At 45.9% G+C, this 18,506-nt stretch overlaps 1 protein-coding gene across 4 annotated transcripts in view; it reads left to right on the top strand.

The window, feature by feature from the left end:
• The window catches only part of LOC144770775 (phospholipase A2 inhibitor and Ly6/PLAUR domain-containing protein-like), a 1,602,193-nt gene extending 1,598,051 nt beyond the window's left edge, over positions 1-4,142 (top strand). For 3 of the 4 annotated variants that reach the window (XR_013599024.1, XR_013599023.1, XM_078655533.1), the window contains one exon: positions 919-4,142. Coding sequence is in view for 1 of the 4 variants with exons in the window: in XM_078655533.1 (XP_078511659.1) it covers positions 919-1,193 (275 nt within the window). In the remaining 3 variants the exon portion in view is untranslated. The remainder of the gene's footprint in view (positions 1-918) is intronic. The other variant, XR_013599021.1, reaches the window with a different exon arrangement.
• Positions 4,143-18,506: the final 14,364 nt, after the last annotated feature.

The following is an 18,506-nucleotide window of genomic DNA, read 5'->3' as shown; positions in this document are numbered from 1 at the left end:
TATGTATTGCCTTGGCCTTTCCATGCACCATGTGGAAAACATGTTCTATGCAAAGGGGGGAAACCAAGAAAGCATGGGGCTCGGGTTTTGGCACCAGTAGTCGAATGGATTGCGAGAATGGACTTTGGAGGTGTCAGTTGCCTTTGAAGATGTGTTTGATAGGGTAACTATATTAAGGTACTACTTTAGAATGCGAATGCAACAATCAATGAAGTTCCTTTTGGGCAAATGACTCAGTTTCCAATGTTTAGATGAACTGAGATGTGTATGTAAACTTTTACATGTAATGATGCTTGCTTTATATGTATTGGATCTGGCTTGATACTCCTTTAATAATAAAAAACAAAGAATTAGAGGCATCATGACGAAGGGAGATATAGCATCTGGAGTGTCATCGCAGCCTTTACGACTATGCGTTCACCGGGTTCTTGTTGGGGATTACAATGAATTGTTACTTGAGGCCAGATGGATATTAAAAAGCACCTTCATTTTTGGCAGATAACTGTACCGCAAACACAGTATAGAAGTGAACTCAAGTTAATAACTCAAGAGTAAAACTCCGTCAGTCATTTTATTTCTAAGATACATTTAATGTTACCAGCAATATCAGTGTACAAACTGCTTCCAATCTACTCATATCTACATAGCTCTACTTTACTAGTTCCAAAGAGCCCTCTGCGTCTTGTTCTCTTTTTAAAATATTTTTACGAATATGCATATTTGAAATTGTTTGTATCTAGAATATTAATATCGGTAAAACAAAATGAGTTTTAAATATTGAGCTTCTTGACAAACAGAAACGTGAATTTTAACATTATTTTTGCCACCAACTATTTAAATAGACTTTGCAATTTGTAGGCTACTTAGGCAGCATACAGAATATAACTAAAAATATAACATGCATTTTTTTATTTGCAGATAAACCACAGCCTCCAATCGCCTATCGCGGCTGTGGGAGTCCAGAAATGTGTCATAATGACGTCTACACAGTGTCTAACAGTGACGCAACCAGGGAGATCAGGAGGTCCTGCAGTGATAAAGCCAACCATCTTGAAAACAGCTGCTGTTTCATAGTCCTCTCCCTCCTCCTGCTGACACTCCGCCACTACACTCTTGCGATGGTGCCAGGACCCCCCTATTCTCAGCATCATTCACATGGAGCATTATCCTCACAATACTCATACCCACTCTGAAACTTCCTAAGTTGAATCTTGCAACAAACTCATCATGGTCAGAACCATTTGCATCCGCAGCTGTTCATCATAGTCTTCAGACTCTTCCTGTTAAAACTCCTTCATTATAATCCAGTGATAGTGATAGAGGTCACCTCAGTCAGCTCTATCCCTAGGTCCATAAACGTATTCCAATGTAGCTCTCCTTCTTCTAAAACGTTGACAATAGACAAAATGGCCGAACTCTCAATACCCAGTACCATTTCCATGGAGTGCAGCATTAATGGTCTACACACTCCTACTAAACAGCCCCACTTGAGTGTTGTTACAGAGATATTACTCGCTAAATCCTATGCCCTCCACTTGGTCTACTGCCTTAGCCACACATTTATCACGCTCATTCTGTTGAAGATTTCCTACTAGGTTTAACTAAATTTAGGGCCTTATTTATGAGGCAGTCCGTCACTTTTACGCCACTGGTGCATCACTTTTTGTGACGCATCAGCGTCCTAAAAAATGTGCCTTGTTGCACCATATTTACAAAGTGACGCATCTATTTATTTATGAAACTTATAAAGCGCGCAAATGCCCAGGGGCGTCTCGGGGCTAAGTAGATGCGTCACTTTGTAAACCCCTGCGCCACATTATACCTGCTCCAGGTATGATGTATGTAGGGTAGCGTTCCGGGGCAAGAAAGGGTCATAAAAGTGACTCAGGAAAATCTATAAGATTTCACTGCGCCACTTCTAGGATACAAATGCGTCAATATCTTACGCCTGCCTCACAGCAGGCGTAAGACTGACGCAGGCCACATTGCTGGACACTTTTGTGACACACTCTATCAATGCAGCACTTTTGAGCCTTACAGATACGTCAGAAATACTGACGTATCTGTAGCTCCTTGCGACATGATGCGTCATATTGTAAATATGACGCATCAATCATGTTGCAAGAAGGGCGCACTGAGAAGTGATGCATCGCTGCTTTCACGCAGCAATGCGTCACTTCTCATAAATGAGGCCCCTAGACTTTTGTCTCAGTTTCACTCAGTTTAACTTAAGTTTTGGCCTCAGTTAGAATTAAGACCAAAACCAAAGTTACACTACGACAAAAGTCTAACTTTACGACTTTTGGAATTCACAAAGGGCATTTACGAGTAGTAAAGTAAGACTTTTGTCTCAGTGTAACTTAAATTTGCACTCAGTTAGACTTAAGATCCAAACGTAAGGTAAACTGAGACTAAAGTCTAACTTTACTACTCGTAAATGCCCTGTGTGAACACTGAAAGTCATAAAATTAGACTTTCATCTCAGGTTACCTTTGTGAATCAGGCCTATTCATTTTTCTTCAGCAGTAGTTCCTGTGGGGGAAACATAGTTGTTCCAGTATCTCTGGCAAGGCATAGTTGTGCCAAATAAAAAACTTCAGATAAATTGAAGAAAGTTTACATAGTGATGCAGTTTGTTGGTCATCACAGCTCAGGATCACATAGTGTGCAAGTGGCCAAGTGATTCCATATCCAGCAGCATGCATTTGGGCCAAAGGCCTGACGGCCCACTAGGGTGGTGGAGACTGTGGCTTTCGTGACCATGGCGGAGGACCGTCCGCCCTTGTTAGAGTTCCCTGCCTGCCTGTCTGGCATGGTATCCCTGGGCAGTGAAGAGAGTCACTGCTGCAGTAGACAGCAGTGAAGGTTTGCGCTGTAGGTGCCATGTTCAGCGTCCACTCTGCAAACATTTTTGTATTGAGAAAATAAACTCCTGAAGTGGGAGTGTCTTTCCTTAGTACAAAAAGTAAATGGCCCTGACATGCAATGTGATTTCTCCCTGCTTGTGGGACAAGTTTATATACAAGTTAAAAATTCTACCAGACTTCTCATGACAGATATGGGCATGTAAAACGTGTGACAGCTGCACGTCCATTTATAGGGGAGACACCGATAACTGTGACCAGGCAGCCCATTTGCAGAGGGGCCCGCAATGTCAGAGGTTTCATATAGGTAGATCCAGCTAAGGCGCCACTGTTGGAAGAACAGCCCTTCCACCAACTCTAAGCAGAGTAAATTAACCACTGGTATTGCTCAGAGAAAGGAAGGAGCATACCTAGCTTATGTTGTTCCTGCAACTCTGCCATACTGTGATCAGGGGCGGCTCTAGGCTCATGGCGGTCCTGGGCAGGGAGCGTAGGTAGGCGGCCCCTGAAGGGGGGGTCAGGGCGGGGCAGAGTCCCCCGAGCTCAGGAAGGGGGTCAGGGTGTTTGGAAATAGAACAGAGCCGGAGGCCGCCAAATCCCTGCCACTAGGGCCGCCACGCAAATATGTATCCATGCAGTCGGAATGTGGTAGTCTGTCCTGACCACCGTCAGTCAGACCATGACTGCCATAAAAGATCCAACTGGAGTCAAGAACACACTGACCTGTATGCCAAAAAAACAGCCTCCTTAAAATCTGACTTCAAGATGCACAAGATAATCGGATAGTAAAGAAAAACGTGTTTTTGGCTATCCATTAACTTCTTGTAACGGGCGTTGCTGTGGTAGAGTGACAGTGATTGACTAAAATCCGTTCTATCAAGAGAACTGAACGAAGCAGCGAGAATTACACCATCCAGAAGAGTGCTGTAGTGTCATTGTTTTAGTACATAAATGAGCCTCAGAAATATACCCTATGTTGTGCCGGGGGTTGTCAAACATTATACCTCGGCCATGCATCCTTGAACCTCCACTCACCTTCTTGTGCACACCCTCATATAAGTCTCAGGCCTAATGCAATTTTATCTTTTAAATTGGATTGTATACAACTGATATGGTCCCCTATTTTTGAATTTTAGTGTCTCACCTTTGTAAAGTACTTTTCAATTTTTCCATTTGTACCCAGTTGCATAGGTTTTGTTTTGCTACAGCGGGCATTAGTACTGTGAATTACTTTAGTTCTGTCCATTTCTGTACTTAAATAAATTGTTTGAAAACTGATGTCAAGTCACATTCAGTGGAGAGAGCTGAACCTTTTAGTGATATAGAAAGCACAGAAGAAGACTTATGAGTGGTCGCTTGTTTGCATATGGAAAAACACCACCTCCATAGTTCTACTGCAACAGACTTGCTGAGTATCCTTCCCTGGTTTGGGAGCGATACTCAGTAGAAATATATGGAAAAACCTGCCCAGCAGACCCCATTTTATGAAGATTTTGTCACAGACAGCTTTTTGTTCACCGTTGCAGGCTTCAATGTATTTTATACTTTGCCAGCCACATTCTCATTTCCTATTGGCTGGCTGTGTTGTCAATGTATTTGGAATCCTCTGCTTCCGATGCGTTGCTTGTTTGTCGCTCCACTGTTTATGTCTTCCTCGGAGTACTGCTCTGTCCCTATGTTTGTGATTTAATGCTGTGTTGTATTCTTGAACAGCGGATGTGGAGGAAATATTAATAGAGTGCAGTGTAGAGTGCATGCATAATTAATAATGTCATTAATAATGTCATTGTATTGTGTTGCTGTGTGTGGTGATTGTGAGAAGTTGGCCTGATAGGTGATGTTTCCAATTCTGGAACCACCTCTTATCAGACCAAACAATCCCTTATGGTGTCTGGTTGTAAGTCAACCTTATTAGACAAGCTATCCTAGGGGTAGCATGGACTAAGCAGCCTAAAGGATTAACTTAAGAGGTAGTGTTAAGCGAGCAGTTTTACAACATACAATCCTGTAATATCAAATGAAAGGACACCACACAAGTATATATTATAAAAATATATGTGTTTATTACTAAAAACAATCCCCAGTATTCTTTATGAATAAAGGGGCACAAGCGTTAAATCAAAAGCACTGTTTAAACATACAAGTTGCACAATTATGGATGAGGGCGGGTGGCCACTCAAACCATATACTAAACAAGTGGTATAAGAGATGCCACTCGAGCAGTGGTTAGGCCTAGGGCCTAGGGAATCGCTGGGAGCAGTCAGGACAAGCAATGCTGAAGTCGGGAATGGCCCTCGGGATTCGGGAGATGTGCGGAAAGCGCACGCATGCACCAATGTTAACCAATGGTGCGTAAAAGTCATAAAGTTAAAGTTTAAGGACACTTCCGCTGGACCTAGAGGAACAAAACTTAACACACAGACCCTAGAGATGTGCACCAGTGTGGGAACACCGGCGGAGCAAAGTTACCTCACCCACAGGAAGTGGGTGCACAGGGTCGAAGTGGCGTCGGGTTTTGACACGCAGGCTCTTGGTGCTTGAAGCTGAAAGGGCTGCAGGCGGGTTGAAGATGAAGTGTCCGGTGGAGTCCAAGGGTGGACTCAAGTCGAAGGGTACCTGAAAGCAGAGGGGACAGAGTCTGGGTCACTCAGCAGTGACCAGGGTGGAACCAGGACGGAACCAGGCAATGTCGGGCGCAATCAGGTGGTCGTCGAGGAGCTTCTCTCCGCTGTCACGTGGGCTCTGGGGCATCTGCGACGTCCAGGAGCAGGTCACGATCTGTCCCACGCAGGCTCTCACCGTCGGTGCAGTCGGCTTCAAGTTTGGAGCAAACAACACTTGGCAAGAGCAATCCACGCGGGATCGGAAGATTGCTTCTCACTCGGACCAGGAAGGTCAGAGTCGGGGCTCCTTTTCAGGGGAGCTGGTGTGGATCTGGAGCAACCAGATTCATGAGTCTTCTTTGTAGTTTCGTCGGCACAGGGACCACTAGCCAGCGGGCAAGTGACCGGGCCAACGCGTTGAGCCAAATGGAGCAGAAGGGCCCCACGCAGCACTCGTCGAGTGTGGAGGGCTGAACTTCGGCTCAGGAGTAGCTCAGGGTAGGGGCTTCTCAAACCCCGGTGCACAGCTTCGAGGGTCACTCGTGGGCTGCACGGTCAGCGTCTCGGGGTCAATTCAAGATGACATGCCCCACGCTTCCGGTCACCTCCACGGGTCTCAGCTCTGCAGGGACTGTGGATCGGGCTGTTGGAAGGCAGGCAAGCTTGATCTCGTCGATCTCAGTCGCTCGAGTTCCGGCGGGAACTGCAACTAAGTAGACGTCGAGGGCTGGATGGTGCCTGCTGCTGCAGGGTGGTCACTCCTTGACCACAAGGGAGATTCTTCGGGCTTCCACGTTGAGATGGAGGTCCAAGGGTCCAGAGTTTCGTTTCTAATGTTTCTTCCAGGAAATCTGATGTGCATTGGCACTGCTCCCACCCTTATTCCAATCTGGGGGGCGTGATTACCTGCTAGGTCCCCCCCTATGGGTGGGACCCAGGAAGGGGGTGGATACACCCCTTTCCTTTGATCCAGGCCACCCTGGCACGAGGGCTGGAGTGCCCCAGAACCGGTTTGACCGGATTATGCAAGGGGCAGCCTTGTGCGCCCCAGGCAGTGTCTGGTTTCTTTCAGACCTCCCTGCTACAATCCACTATCTCCTGTCTGGAGGGTGGTGACACCCTCCTGTGACAGGAAACCCTTTGTCCAGGACCCCTTTGGCTGAGTTTCGGTCAGCTGCAGGGGTCCAGACATTTGTCTGTGGCAGAGGCATCCATTTTGTGGATCTAAGGTCTTTGGAGAAATTAACCGTATTACAGTAAAGGAACATGTCTTACCCCTCTAGAGGGGTGGAATGCTATCCCCATCGCCAGAACTGGCGAGGGGATAGTATTCCAAATCGTATGACACCTTACACGACATGTTTTGATAAAGCCAAACCAGAGTTGCTATATAACCGCGAGGATTATAAGGCACTTAAGAGTATATGGTATGGCATTATCCTGAAACAGCTTAGGGAGTTGTTCCCGACAGCTGCAGACAGGCTCAGCTCATGCTAGAGCTCCATCTCACATAAAACCACGCACTCTGCCTCCAGGATTGATGAGGCCTTCCATAGGAATGGCTCACAGGTTTACATGTGTCCAGATATAGGTTTAGATATAGGTATACTATATCTAAGCAAGGGGTGCTTACACCACCTTACCCCAGCTGAGTGATCAGCCAGTTGTGTCAATTTAAGAACCAGCCAGGGGTGGCAAAAGATATGCTGCAGCCCCTGGTAGGCCTTGGTGGCCCCTATGCCCTGGGCACCTATAGTGCATTATACAGGGGCTGACAAGGAGTCCATTTCCAATTGTGGTATGTACCTAGGGTACATGGAATCCATTTTACAGAGAGAGCAGATGGCCTGGGGCCCTGATTAGCAGGGAACCAGGTCAACTAAGTCAAAAAACCAGCTAAACACAGGCAAAAAATCTGGGGTAACCATAGTCAGGTAGCCACCTTCCTACATAACTCCCCCCCAAACGAAAGGAGATAAGGCTATCCTTGGCCAGGTAAGCCTATATTGCCTGAGTGGCCATACAAGGAAGTACCTGCACTAGCATGGGTACCCCCTGTCTCATGGTCCACTAAGCAGTCCCTCACCCTTGGGGTATTAGAGGGTCTCCACCATAGGGAATCACTACCTTGGGTGTGTTTATGCAAAGTTAAAGGCTGGTTTGGATATGGAGTATTGAAGTGAGGCCCTACTAAGTTAGGGCTTGGCTTCCTCCAATTATCTTCCACCATGTGTGCCTTTCTTTCTTTAACTGAGTTGCACTGTGCTCTCAGGGTCAACCTCTGGCTACCTAAAGCTGGAGGCTGGGTCCCTCTGTTTGGCTTGCTGGGGGGACAGTTCAGGTTTGGGCCCCTTGGGTCCCAGGTTTGGCTGTGCCCAACAGAATCCATCTGTGGGAGGTCCCTAACTGTTCTTAAGGGGGCTCCCTCAGGAGTTTTTAAAGTTTTCACCTTACTAGGGCTACTAGTTTTGGTGCCCCTAATCTGTTGATGGGGGTGCTTTATCTGACAGGGGGCCCTCTGGGTCTCACTGTCCTTCTTGTCCTCTGCAGCCCTGGGCTGGCTAAGGCAAGGTAGAGAGGGGCAGGTTACCTGCTCCAGACTGGGTCCCACCTGAGAAGGGTCCACTGACATCAGGGGTTCTGTCAGGCTAGGCCCAACCACCTCTGGGGCAGTTCCTTCATCAGGGGTAAGATCAGTTCCCTGAGGAGGCTGATCCTGTCCTAAAGTCTGGTGAGGGGGAGATTTCTCTTCCTCCTCCATGCTCTCAGTTTGTGTGGAGTTATCCATCATTTCAGGTTTCACAACACACATATCAGTTTGAGTTTGGGCTGTGGCCATCACAGCCCCACCAACCTTTTCAGGAGGAGACTCAGTTTGGGTTTCTGCTGTTATCATAACAGCTTTGCTATTCTGTTCAGGAAGAGCTTTTGCTAAAGATGGGGCAGAGAGTTCCTCAGCCCTACCAACCTTTTCAGGAAGGACATCGTGGATTGGGGCTGTAGCCATTACAGCCCCACTAACCTTTCCATTGGAATTTACCATTCTAGAATGGATTTCCTGTTCAACCTCAGCCCAGGCTGAGATTTCCAAATCATTACCAAGTAGGCAGTCTACAGGCAAGTTTGATGACACTGCCACTCTCTTTGGGCCAATGACACCTCCCCAGCTGAGACTTACTACTGCCATGGGATGATTTGTTTGGATTCCATCAATGTTTGTAACCTGGTATGTGGCACCAGGTAAAAGTTGCTTAGAGGGGACTATGCCATCAGCCACCATGGTGATGCTAGCCCCTGTGTCTCTAAAAGCTTCAACTTTCAAACCATTGATGATGGGTTCTTGTCTATACTTGCTCAAAGTATTTGGGCAAGCAGAGAAGTTGGCAAACCCCATGCCAGTCTCATAAACAAGATCATTGGGTGATGGGGACCTGGATAGGCCAGGGTCCACCTGAGCTCCAACAGTAAACCCACCCAGATTCCTGGGTGTGCTTCCACTTCCTGGGGGATTACTGCTGACAGTAACAGGAGGTGTTGAAGCTGGCTTTGGAGGTATATTTTCTTTATTGTTATTCTTGGGACAACAGTTGTCTGTTTTGTAATGCCCAACCTGTTTACAGGCATAACAATAAGGCTTTTTCTCAGTTGAAGAAGTGTCTTGGGACCCACCCCCATTCTTGGAGTTTTGGGGCCCTTGGGAAGTCTTTTCTTTATTTTTATCCCCACCCTTATCTTGAGGCTTGGTAGACTCCTTCTTCTGGTTACTGTCCTGATTCTTAGGCCTAATCCTGGTTCTGACCCACTTGTCTGCCTTCTTTCCCAATTCTTGGGGAGAGGTCAGATCAGAGTCCACCAGGTGCTGGTGTAAGAGCTGGTTCTGACAATTACTTAGGATCTGCTCCCTCATAATCAAATTATACAATCCTGTAAAGTCATGTACTTTGCTGCCATGTAGCCAACCCTCCAGAGCCTTAGTTGCACAATCAACAAAATCAGTCCAGTCCTGAGTCTGTGTCTTCTGGGTGTCTCTGAACTTCAACCTGTACTGTTCAGTGGTTAAGCCAAACCCATCTATCAGAACACTCTTCAGGACTTTGTAATTGTTTGCATCCTCATGTCTAACAGTGAGGAGCTTATCTCTCCCTTTCTCTGAAAAGGAGTACCATAAGATTGCTGCCCACTGTTCCTCAGGAACCTGCTGTACCATGCAGGCTCTCTCAAGAGCAGTTATCCACTTGTGGATGTCATCCCCTTCCTTGTAGGGGGGCACAATCTTTGTCAGGTTTCTACTATCATAGGACCTGGGTTTCTCTTTAGGAATATTGCTGCCACCAGTGGCATCTAAGCCACACAATTTTTGCTCTCTTGCCAAGGCAAGTTTAGCTTGAGCTAAGGTAAGTCTAGCTTGATTCAGGGCTACCTCCTCTCTCTCTATTTGGAGTTTGACAGCCCTCATTCTAACCCTATGCTCAGCTTTCTGAGAAGCAGTCATGCCTCTCTCTGATTCTCTGGAGGCACTAGAAATATGAGAGTCCCCTGAGGGAGATCTCACTCTTCTGTTGCCTGGGAGAATCCCATTGTGGGTTCTGGGGAGGTGCTGGCCCTCTCCATTCCCCAGTAGGTCCAAGTTGGCCTGGCTAAGCCTGGCAACTGGAACCTGGCTACCCCTCTGATCCTGATCTTCTAAGTCCTCAACTTCTGAGTCCTCTTCCTCCTCTTCTTCTTCTTCATCTTCCTCCTGAGGGGGGTCAGTTACAGGGGGGTTCCCTCCATTTCCTGTTTCTAGGGAAGCTACCTTTGCCCTTTCTAAGTCATCCTGCTCTAGGATTTCTACCAGGATTTGGCAGGTGGGGCTTCTGCCCCTTTTTAACCCTCTTGCTTTGCACAAGGCAATCAAGTCTCTTCGGGTTAGTTTGTCATATCCAAAAGTTGCCTGGGTAGGGTCAACTGTCACAGGAGTAGACCCTGAGGCTTTTCCTGTGTCAGACATGGCTGCTAGTGAGGTGTAAGTGGTGCACTTACCTACACTAAGTGTTTTCCTACTGTACCTTGCTAGTGAGTTGTAGTCAGGGTGTGCTAATCCCTTTTATCTACAACTACTAAGTTCAGTAGAACTTAATATGTTAAGCTTTTGATTTATATGTACCTAGAGGTACTTGATGTGATCTTTCAATTTGATACAAAGATTGCAATGGTAAAACAACAGCAAGCTCAAATCCGCACCGCTGCTCACCAATGTGAGAAGTTGGCCTGATAGGTGATGTTTCCAATTCTGGAACCACCTCTTATCAGACCAAACAATCCCTTATGGTGTCTGGTTGTAAGTCAACCTTATTAGACAAGCTATCCTAGGGGTAGCATGGACTAAGCAGCCTAAAGGCTTAACTTAAGAGGTCGTGTTAAGCGAGCTGTTTTACCACATACAATCCTGTAATATCAAATGAAAGGACACCACACAAGTATATATTATAAAAATATATGTGTTTATTACTAAAAACAATCCCCAGTATTCTTTATGAATAAAGGGGCACAAGCGTTAAATCAAAAGCACTGTTTAAACATACAAGTTGCACAATTATGGATGAGGGCGGGTGGCCACTCAAACCATATACTAAACAAGTGGTATAAGAGATGCCACTCGAGCAGTGGTTAGGCCTAGGGCCTAGGGAATCGCTGGGAGCAGTCAGGACAAGCAATGCTGAAGTCGGGAATGGCCCTCGGGATTCGGGAGATGTGCGGAAAGCGCACGCATGCACCAATGTTAACCAATGGTGCGTAAAAGTCATAAAGTTAAAGTTTAAGGACACTTCCGCTGGACCTAGAGGAACAAAACTTAACACACAGACCCTAGAGATGTGCACCAGTGTGGGAACACCGGCGGAGCAAAGTTACCTCACCCACAGGAAGTGGGTGCACAGGGTCGAAGTGGCGTCGGGTTTTGACACGCAGGCTCTTGGTGCTTGAAGCTGAAAGGGCTGCAGGCGGGTTGAAGGTGAAGTGTCCGGTGGAGTCCAAGGGTGGACTCAAGTCGAAGGGTACCTGAAAGCAGAGGGGACAGAGTCTGGGTCACTCAGCAGTGACCAGGGTGGAACCAGGACGGAACCAGGCAATGTCGGGCGCAATCAGGTGGTCGTTGAGGAGCTTCTCTCCGCTGTCACGTGGGCTCTGGGGCATCTGCGATGTCCAGGAGCAGGTCACGATCTGTCCCACGCAGGCTCTCACCGTCGGTGCAGTCGGCTTCAAGTTTGGAGCAAACAACACTTGGCAAGAGCAATCCACGCAGGATCGGAAGATTGCTTCTCACTCAGACCAGGAAGGTCAGAGTCGGGGCTCCTTTTCAGGGGAGCTGGTGTGGATCTGGAGCAACCAGATTCACGAGTCTTCTTTGTAGTTTCGTCGGCACAGGGACCACTAGCCAGCGGGCAAGTGACCGGGCCAACGCGTTGAGCCAAATGGAGCAGAAGGGCCCCACGCAGCACTCGTCGAGTGTGGAGGGCTGAACTTCGGCTCAGGAGTAGCTCAGGGTGGGGGCTTCTCAAACCCCGGTGCACAGCTTCGAGGGTCACTCGTGGGCTGCACGGTCAGCGTCTCGGGGTCAATTCAAGATGGCGTGTCCCACGCTTCCGGTCGCCTCCACGGGTCTCAGCTCTGCAGGGACTGTGGATCGGGCTGTTGGAAGGCAGGCAAGCTTGATCTCGTCGATCTCAGTCGCTCGAGTTCCGGCGGGAACTGCAACTAAGTAGACGTCGAGGGCTGGATGGTGCCTGCTGCTGCAGGGTGGTCACTCCTTGACCACAAGGGAGATTCTTCGGGCTTCCACGTTGAGATGGAGGTCCAAGGGTCCAGAGTTTCGTTTCTAATGTTTCTTCCAGGAAATCTGATGTGCATTGGCACTGCTCCCACTCTTATTCCAATCGGGGGGGCGTGATTACCTGCTAGGTCCCCCCCTATGGGTGGGACCCAGGAAGGGGGTGGATACACCCCTTTCCTTTGATCCAGGCCGCCCTGGCACGAGGGCTGGAGTGCCCCAGAACCGGTTAGGCCGGATTATGCAAGGGGCAGCCTTGTGCGCCCCAGGCAGTGTCTGGTTTCTTTCAGACCTCCCTGCTACAATCCACTATCTCCTGTCTGGAGGGTGGTGACACCCTCCTGTGACAGGAAACCCTTTGTCCAGGACCCCTTTGGCTGAGTTTCGGTCAGCTGCAGGGGTCCAGACATTTGTCTGTGGCAGAGGCATCCATTTTGTGGATCTAAGGTCTTTGGAGAAATTAACCGCATTACAGTAAAGGAACATGTCTTACCCCTCTAGAGGGGTGGAATGCTATCCCCGTCGCCAGAACTGGCGAGGGGATAGTATTCCAAATCGTATGACACCTTACACGACATGTTTTGATAAAGCCAAACCAGAGTTGCTATATAACCGCGAGGATTATAAGGCACTTAAGAGTATATGGTATGGCATTATCCTGAAACAGCTTAGGGAGTTGTTCCCGACAGCTGCAGACAGGCTCAGCTCATGCTAGAGCTCCATCTCACATAAAACCACGCACTCTGCCTCCAGGATTGATGAGGCCTTCCATAGGAGTGGCTCACAGGTTTACATGTGTCCAGATATAGGTTTAGATATAGGTATACTATATCTAAGCAAGGGGTGCTTACACCACCTTACCCCAGCTGAGTGATCAGCCAGTTGTGTCAATTTAAGAACCAGCCAGGGGTGGCAAAAGATATGCTGCAGCCCCTGGTAGGCCTTGGTGGCCCCTATGCCCTGGGCACCTATAGTGCATTATACAGGGGCTGACAAGGAGTCCATTTCCAATTGTGGTATGTACCTAGGGTACATGGAATCCATTTTACAGAGAGAGCAGATGGCCTGGGGCCCTGATTAGCAGGGAACCAGGTCAACTAAGTCAAAAAAACCAGCTAAACACAGGCAAAAAATCTGGGGTAACCATAGTCAGGTAGCCACCTTCCTACAGTGATTATTGTGCAAGATTCTGCCAGGGATGTCTGCCCTACTGACAACACACTTCGCAGATGCTACATCTCGCCTGAAGTAGATAAAGATGAGTCCTGGAAGGAGACTGCTACTCCAGAGTGTGCTTGCCCTCTGCAGGAAACACTGTCTCCACACCCCTGCTGATAAACACAGCCTTTGCTATCAAAAAGTAATGCAGTACCCCTTCTCCTTAGGAAACTCTGCACTCCAAGTTGCTCTGCCTTCCATGCTCTCTTAGTGTAGCACATAGAAGTAGATGTGTAGATGTTAGGTTTTAGATTACATTTTAACCATGTTAGAAATGCTCATTTTCTCTCATTAATTATAACATGCCTTCTTATTGTTTTTATAATATTCTGTGTAGCTGTTTTAGACATACATTTGTTTGTTTGCAGCTGTGAAGATATGGCCGTTGGCAGAGTTTATCTTTTCAGCCCTGTTGCACCTAATCCATGGGACTGATTACCCATGTACATCCTTTCCATCACCATCCTCATCAGCAGTATTGCTTGAGCTATTCCAAGGGACTGCCTTTTTACCCCCTTACCCTCACCAACCCTCCCCAACCCTCACAATCTGTTCAGCAGCAGAACAAGCTCTTTTGCAACTACAGGGGTTGAGATTGTTCCTGAGGTGTCATCAGCTAGAGCCACGGTCTTCCTCCTCTTCTTCCAAGCCCCTCTATAACGTTGCTCTAATTCATCCAGGGGAGAACATGTAGGTCTTTTAGGGGCGGATGGCTTTTCACTTGAAACACTAGCAGTCCATCACAACGGAAAGTGTGATCCTTCAGATTATTGAGCAAGGCTGAGTCCTTCCCTTCCAGGACTTTCTTCCTCAAACTCCCTCCCTTTTAACTTGGTCACATCAGACCACCTTGCCACATTTTGTAGTAGGACGTTATCACTTTGTGGAGCAAAGGAGACATGGAATTGGTCACAGAGAACAAGCTCAAGCAGGGTTTCTACTTCCACTGCTTACTTGTTCCCAAGAAAGATGTTCCTAGTCCTGTTTTTAGCTATTATTATTCTCTAGATCTAGTTTGGCACATCTAAGCGATTCTGGAGATGAGGCACCTGCAGCTAGACAGAGTATCCACCTGAAAGTAACTTGTTTATCTTTGTCTCCATCTCGCAATATTCAAGAGATGAGGCACCTGCAGCTAGACAGAGTATCCACCTGAAAGTAACCTGTTTATCTTTGTCTCCAACTCGCAATATTCCATCCCATTTGTTTTATAATTACATAACAAAGGAGCCTTCTTACTCTTTTTTTCGGACTCTTTTCCATTCTTTCTTAACCTATCGGTACCCTTCTCCCTTGCTCTCAGGACGGTAATCTGCTTTTGTGTTGAAATCTGTTTTATTATCATCAAATGACTTTGAGCACTTTTATCACACATACATTTTTATTAATTGTGCAGTAAGTTAATAACTTGGCGGATCCTATCAACATGCCTCTAGCTGCCCAAAATGCCCCAGAGTGGTCTTATCACAGTGAGTGGTCTTATCACAGCGCAGTGCTTATAGACATATAATAATTTCCCTTGGACTCATACGAGTCCTCCATGCTACAAAGCGTTATGAATATAAATCAAAGCGTTACACAGTATACAGGATATATTGTGGTCGCACCACCTTGGCTAAAAAGGGGGCTGCAATCTAGAGATAGGATTCTGATTGTGTCACATAGAACAGAATAATAAAGAAAACTAGGGAGAAGAAAAGGGGGAAAGAGGGAAAAGAAGGGGAGGGGCCCAAGGAGGTCATCACTGTACAAAGGCATTGGTAAAACTGTATCTCGAAGGTCCGAAGTCCCAGGAAGGGAGAAAGATAAAGTCCTACCTATTTACTGTGTCAAACGCGTGTCATAGATTCTTTCTAATGAGATTCCGCCTGAATCTTATACTGTGCATGTCGGCACACCCTACAGGTATCTATTCTATAAATGGGGAAACAACAGTTTCAACGCAACTTTTACCACGAACTACCTTTACAACGCATTTTTTACAACGCAGGATCCTTTACAACGAATGTCCTTACAACGCATGATATTACATCGCAGATGCCTTTACAACGCATGCCATTACAACGTAAGTATAGGTAAGTATATAAATATAATACACATTTTATATAAAAAAAAATTATTAAATATTAATTATTTAATATATTACATTTTTTTATCATTTATTAAAAAAATTAAATTATTTTTATTATTAATTTAAAATTTTACCCCTACACTATCCACCACTTACCCTACTATTTCACCCCCTGGAGTTAGAATAGTAATGTTTACCCCTACACTATCCAGCACTTACCCTGCTATTACACCCCCCTGGAGTTAGAATAGTAATTTTTACCCTTACACTATCCAGCACTTACCCTACTATTACACCCCCCTGGAGTTAGAATAGTAATTTTAACCCCTACACTATCAAGCACTAACCCTACTATTACACCCCCCTGGAGTTAGAATAGTAATTTTACCCCTACACTATCCAGAACTTACCCTACTATCACCCCCCCTGGAGTTAGAATATTAATTTTAACCCCTACACTATCTAGCACTTACCCTACTATTACACCCCCCGGAGTTAGAATAGTAATTTTTACCCCAACACTATCCAGCACTTACCCTACTATTACACCCCCCTGGAATAGTAATTTTTACCCCTACACTATCCAGCACTTACCCTACTATTACACCCCCCTGGAGTTAGAATAGTAATTGTAACCCCTACACTATCCAGCACTTACCCTAATATTACTCCCCTATGGAGTTAGAATATTATTTTAAAACACCTACATAAAAAAAAATATATATATATATATATTTTAAAAAATAAGAAAATTAAAGTAAAATAAAAATTAAATTAAATTAAATTAAAATAATTTTAATTAATTACATTTTTTAATAATATTATATACTTACCTATACTTACGTTGTAATGGCATGCGTTGTAAAGGCATCTGCGATGTAATATCATGCGTTGTAAAGACATTCGTTGTAAAGGATCCTGCGTTGTAAAAATTGCGTTGTAAAGGTAGGCGTTGTAAAAGTATGCGTCGTAACGTCATACATCCCTATAAATGACTTGCCCTTCTGTCCCAGTGACAGTTCTTCTGCACAATCAAATTTACATATTCTTTTTCTTCTGCAAATTTTATAGGGACCCTCGTAAAAGATGTATTCTCCCCCTGATGTGCAAATTTCGTTTCAAACAATGTCGTGTAGCAATGTTCTTTTTACAATCCCTGCCTAACCCCTTGGTTTGCTTATCAGTGGCGTTCTTTTTAAGTCAATCGTGGAAGATCAGGCGGCAGCACAACACCACTGAATGAATTTTTAAATACTTCCTAAATATCATTGCTTTTACTTTGTTACTTCTACTTCCATGCTGATATGTATAGCCTTCTCTTTTTGTACTGATTGATTGATGATTTTTAATTGTATTTATCTGTATTTTTTTGTTTTTCAATAGTATTCATCTGCACTTTTATGATCTTACATTATAAGTATCGAATAAAGTAATTGACTAACTGAATATAAATCAAAGCGTTGCACAGTATACAGCATATATTGTGGTCGCACCACCTTGGCTAAAGAGGGGGCTGCAATCTAGAGATCGGATTCTGATTGTGCCACATAGAACAGAATAATAAAGAAAACGAGGGAGAAGAAAAGGGGGAAACAGGGAAAATAAGGGGAGGGGCCAAGGAGGTCATCACTTAAAGACAGAGGATCCTTTTTTCTATGTTAGGGAGGGCCGGTGCATTATGAGGAATCAAACACTCGTGGCAGAAGGATATCTTCAAATAGCTAGCGAGCTCGGAGGCCGGGGGATAACGTGGCAGTTTTCTAGTTTGGAAAGGTGGTCAAGTAGTGGTTTCGTACATGTGTAAATTTGATTTCAGAGTGCATGATACAACAGGTTAGGAGCTCCATTGCCATAATGTACCAAAGATGGGTGAACCATAGTGAGGTAGGTAGGGTTGGGGGCTTTTTCCACTGCAATTCAAGTTTGTTTTGCTGCCCCCAGCATTTGTAGGATCAGGCACCAGTTAATGTGTGTCATAGCTTTGAGAGATTGAGGCCGGGTCACTAGAATGGATACCTGTGGCATACTTGATATGGGAAACCCCATTATGTTTTTGATGCTACTCAGTACCTCCGTCCAAAAAAGAGTACCGAGTGGACAGGACCACCAAATATGGAGGAAGGAGCCTGTAGCAGAGCTGCATCGCCATCACAAAGGTGAGGATGTAGGAAACATTATCTGCAACCAGACAAGCCTATAGTCCCAGCAGGTCATAATTTTATAGGCAGTTTCACGCTGAGAAATGCTTCGATAGATCCTAGGGATTTTGCAGCAGAGCTGTTCCCACCATCACCTGCTCCCTGGTGATGGTGTCTGGAATGTCTGAATGCCACTGGTAAGGATGGAGGGGCACACGGTTGGAGTGTTGTAAGGCCTGATACGTACACGAAATAAGCCCTCGCAAGCCATCAAAGAAACGCGCAAGTGTATCAAAGGAGGTGAACTGTAAGATGGCCCCTTGTGTATTATTGGGTTTGTACAGCCAATGTCTCAGCTGGAGAAATTGTAGCCCTATTGTGGCGGGGAGGTGGAAGTCTCATGTGCATTGGCTGAAAGTCTTAAAGGTTTCTCCCTCAAAAAGATCGCTGATTATGCGACATTCCCCATTCCCCCGGTCTAAGAAGGAGTGGGGTTGCAATGCCAGAGGGAAATCAGTATTCTGAAGCAACGGGCTGTTGGGGGGAGATAAAGAGGTGAGGCCCCTGGCAACATCAAGCTTGTCCCATATGTCCAGAACGGGAAACATCGTTTACACCGCGGTGTTTACACCGCACTACCTTTACAACTATGCCATTACAACGCAAGTCGTTACTACGACTTGCGCTGGATGGCGCTGTTGGATAAGGAATATTGTAATTTTATATTCCAACACCTTCCATACTGTTACGTGGGCTGGTGTTGGAATATAAAATTATAATAATCCTCAATCCACGCACACCAAC

The sequence above is a fragment of the Lissotriton helveticus genome, chromosome 7, assembly GCF_964261635.1.
Source record: "Lissotriton helveticus chromosome 7, aLisHel1.1, whole genome shotgun sequence".
Taxonomy (NCBI): Eukaryota; Metazoa; Chordata; class Amphibia; order Caudata; family Salamandridae; genus Lissotriton; species Lissotriton helveticus.
Note: the sequence above shows the minus strand (reverse complement) of the source record. Positions and strands in the feature narration are given on the sequence as shown.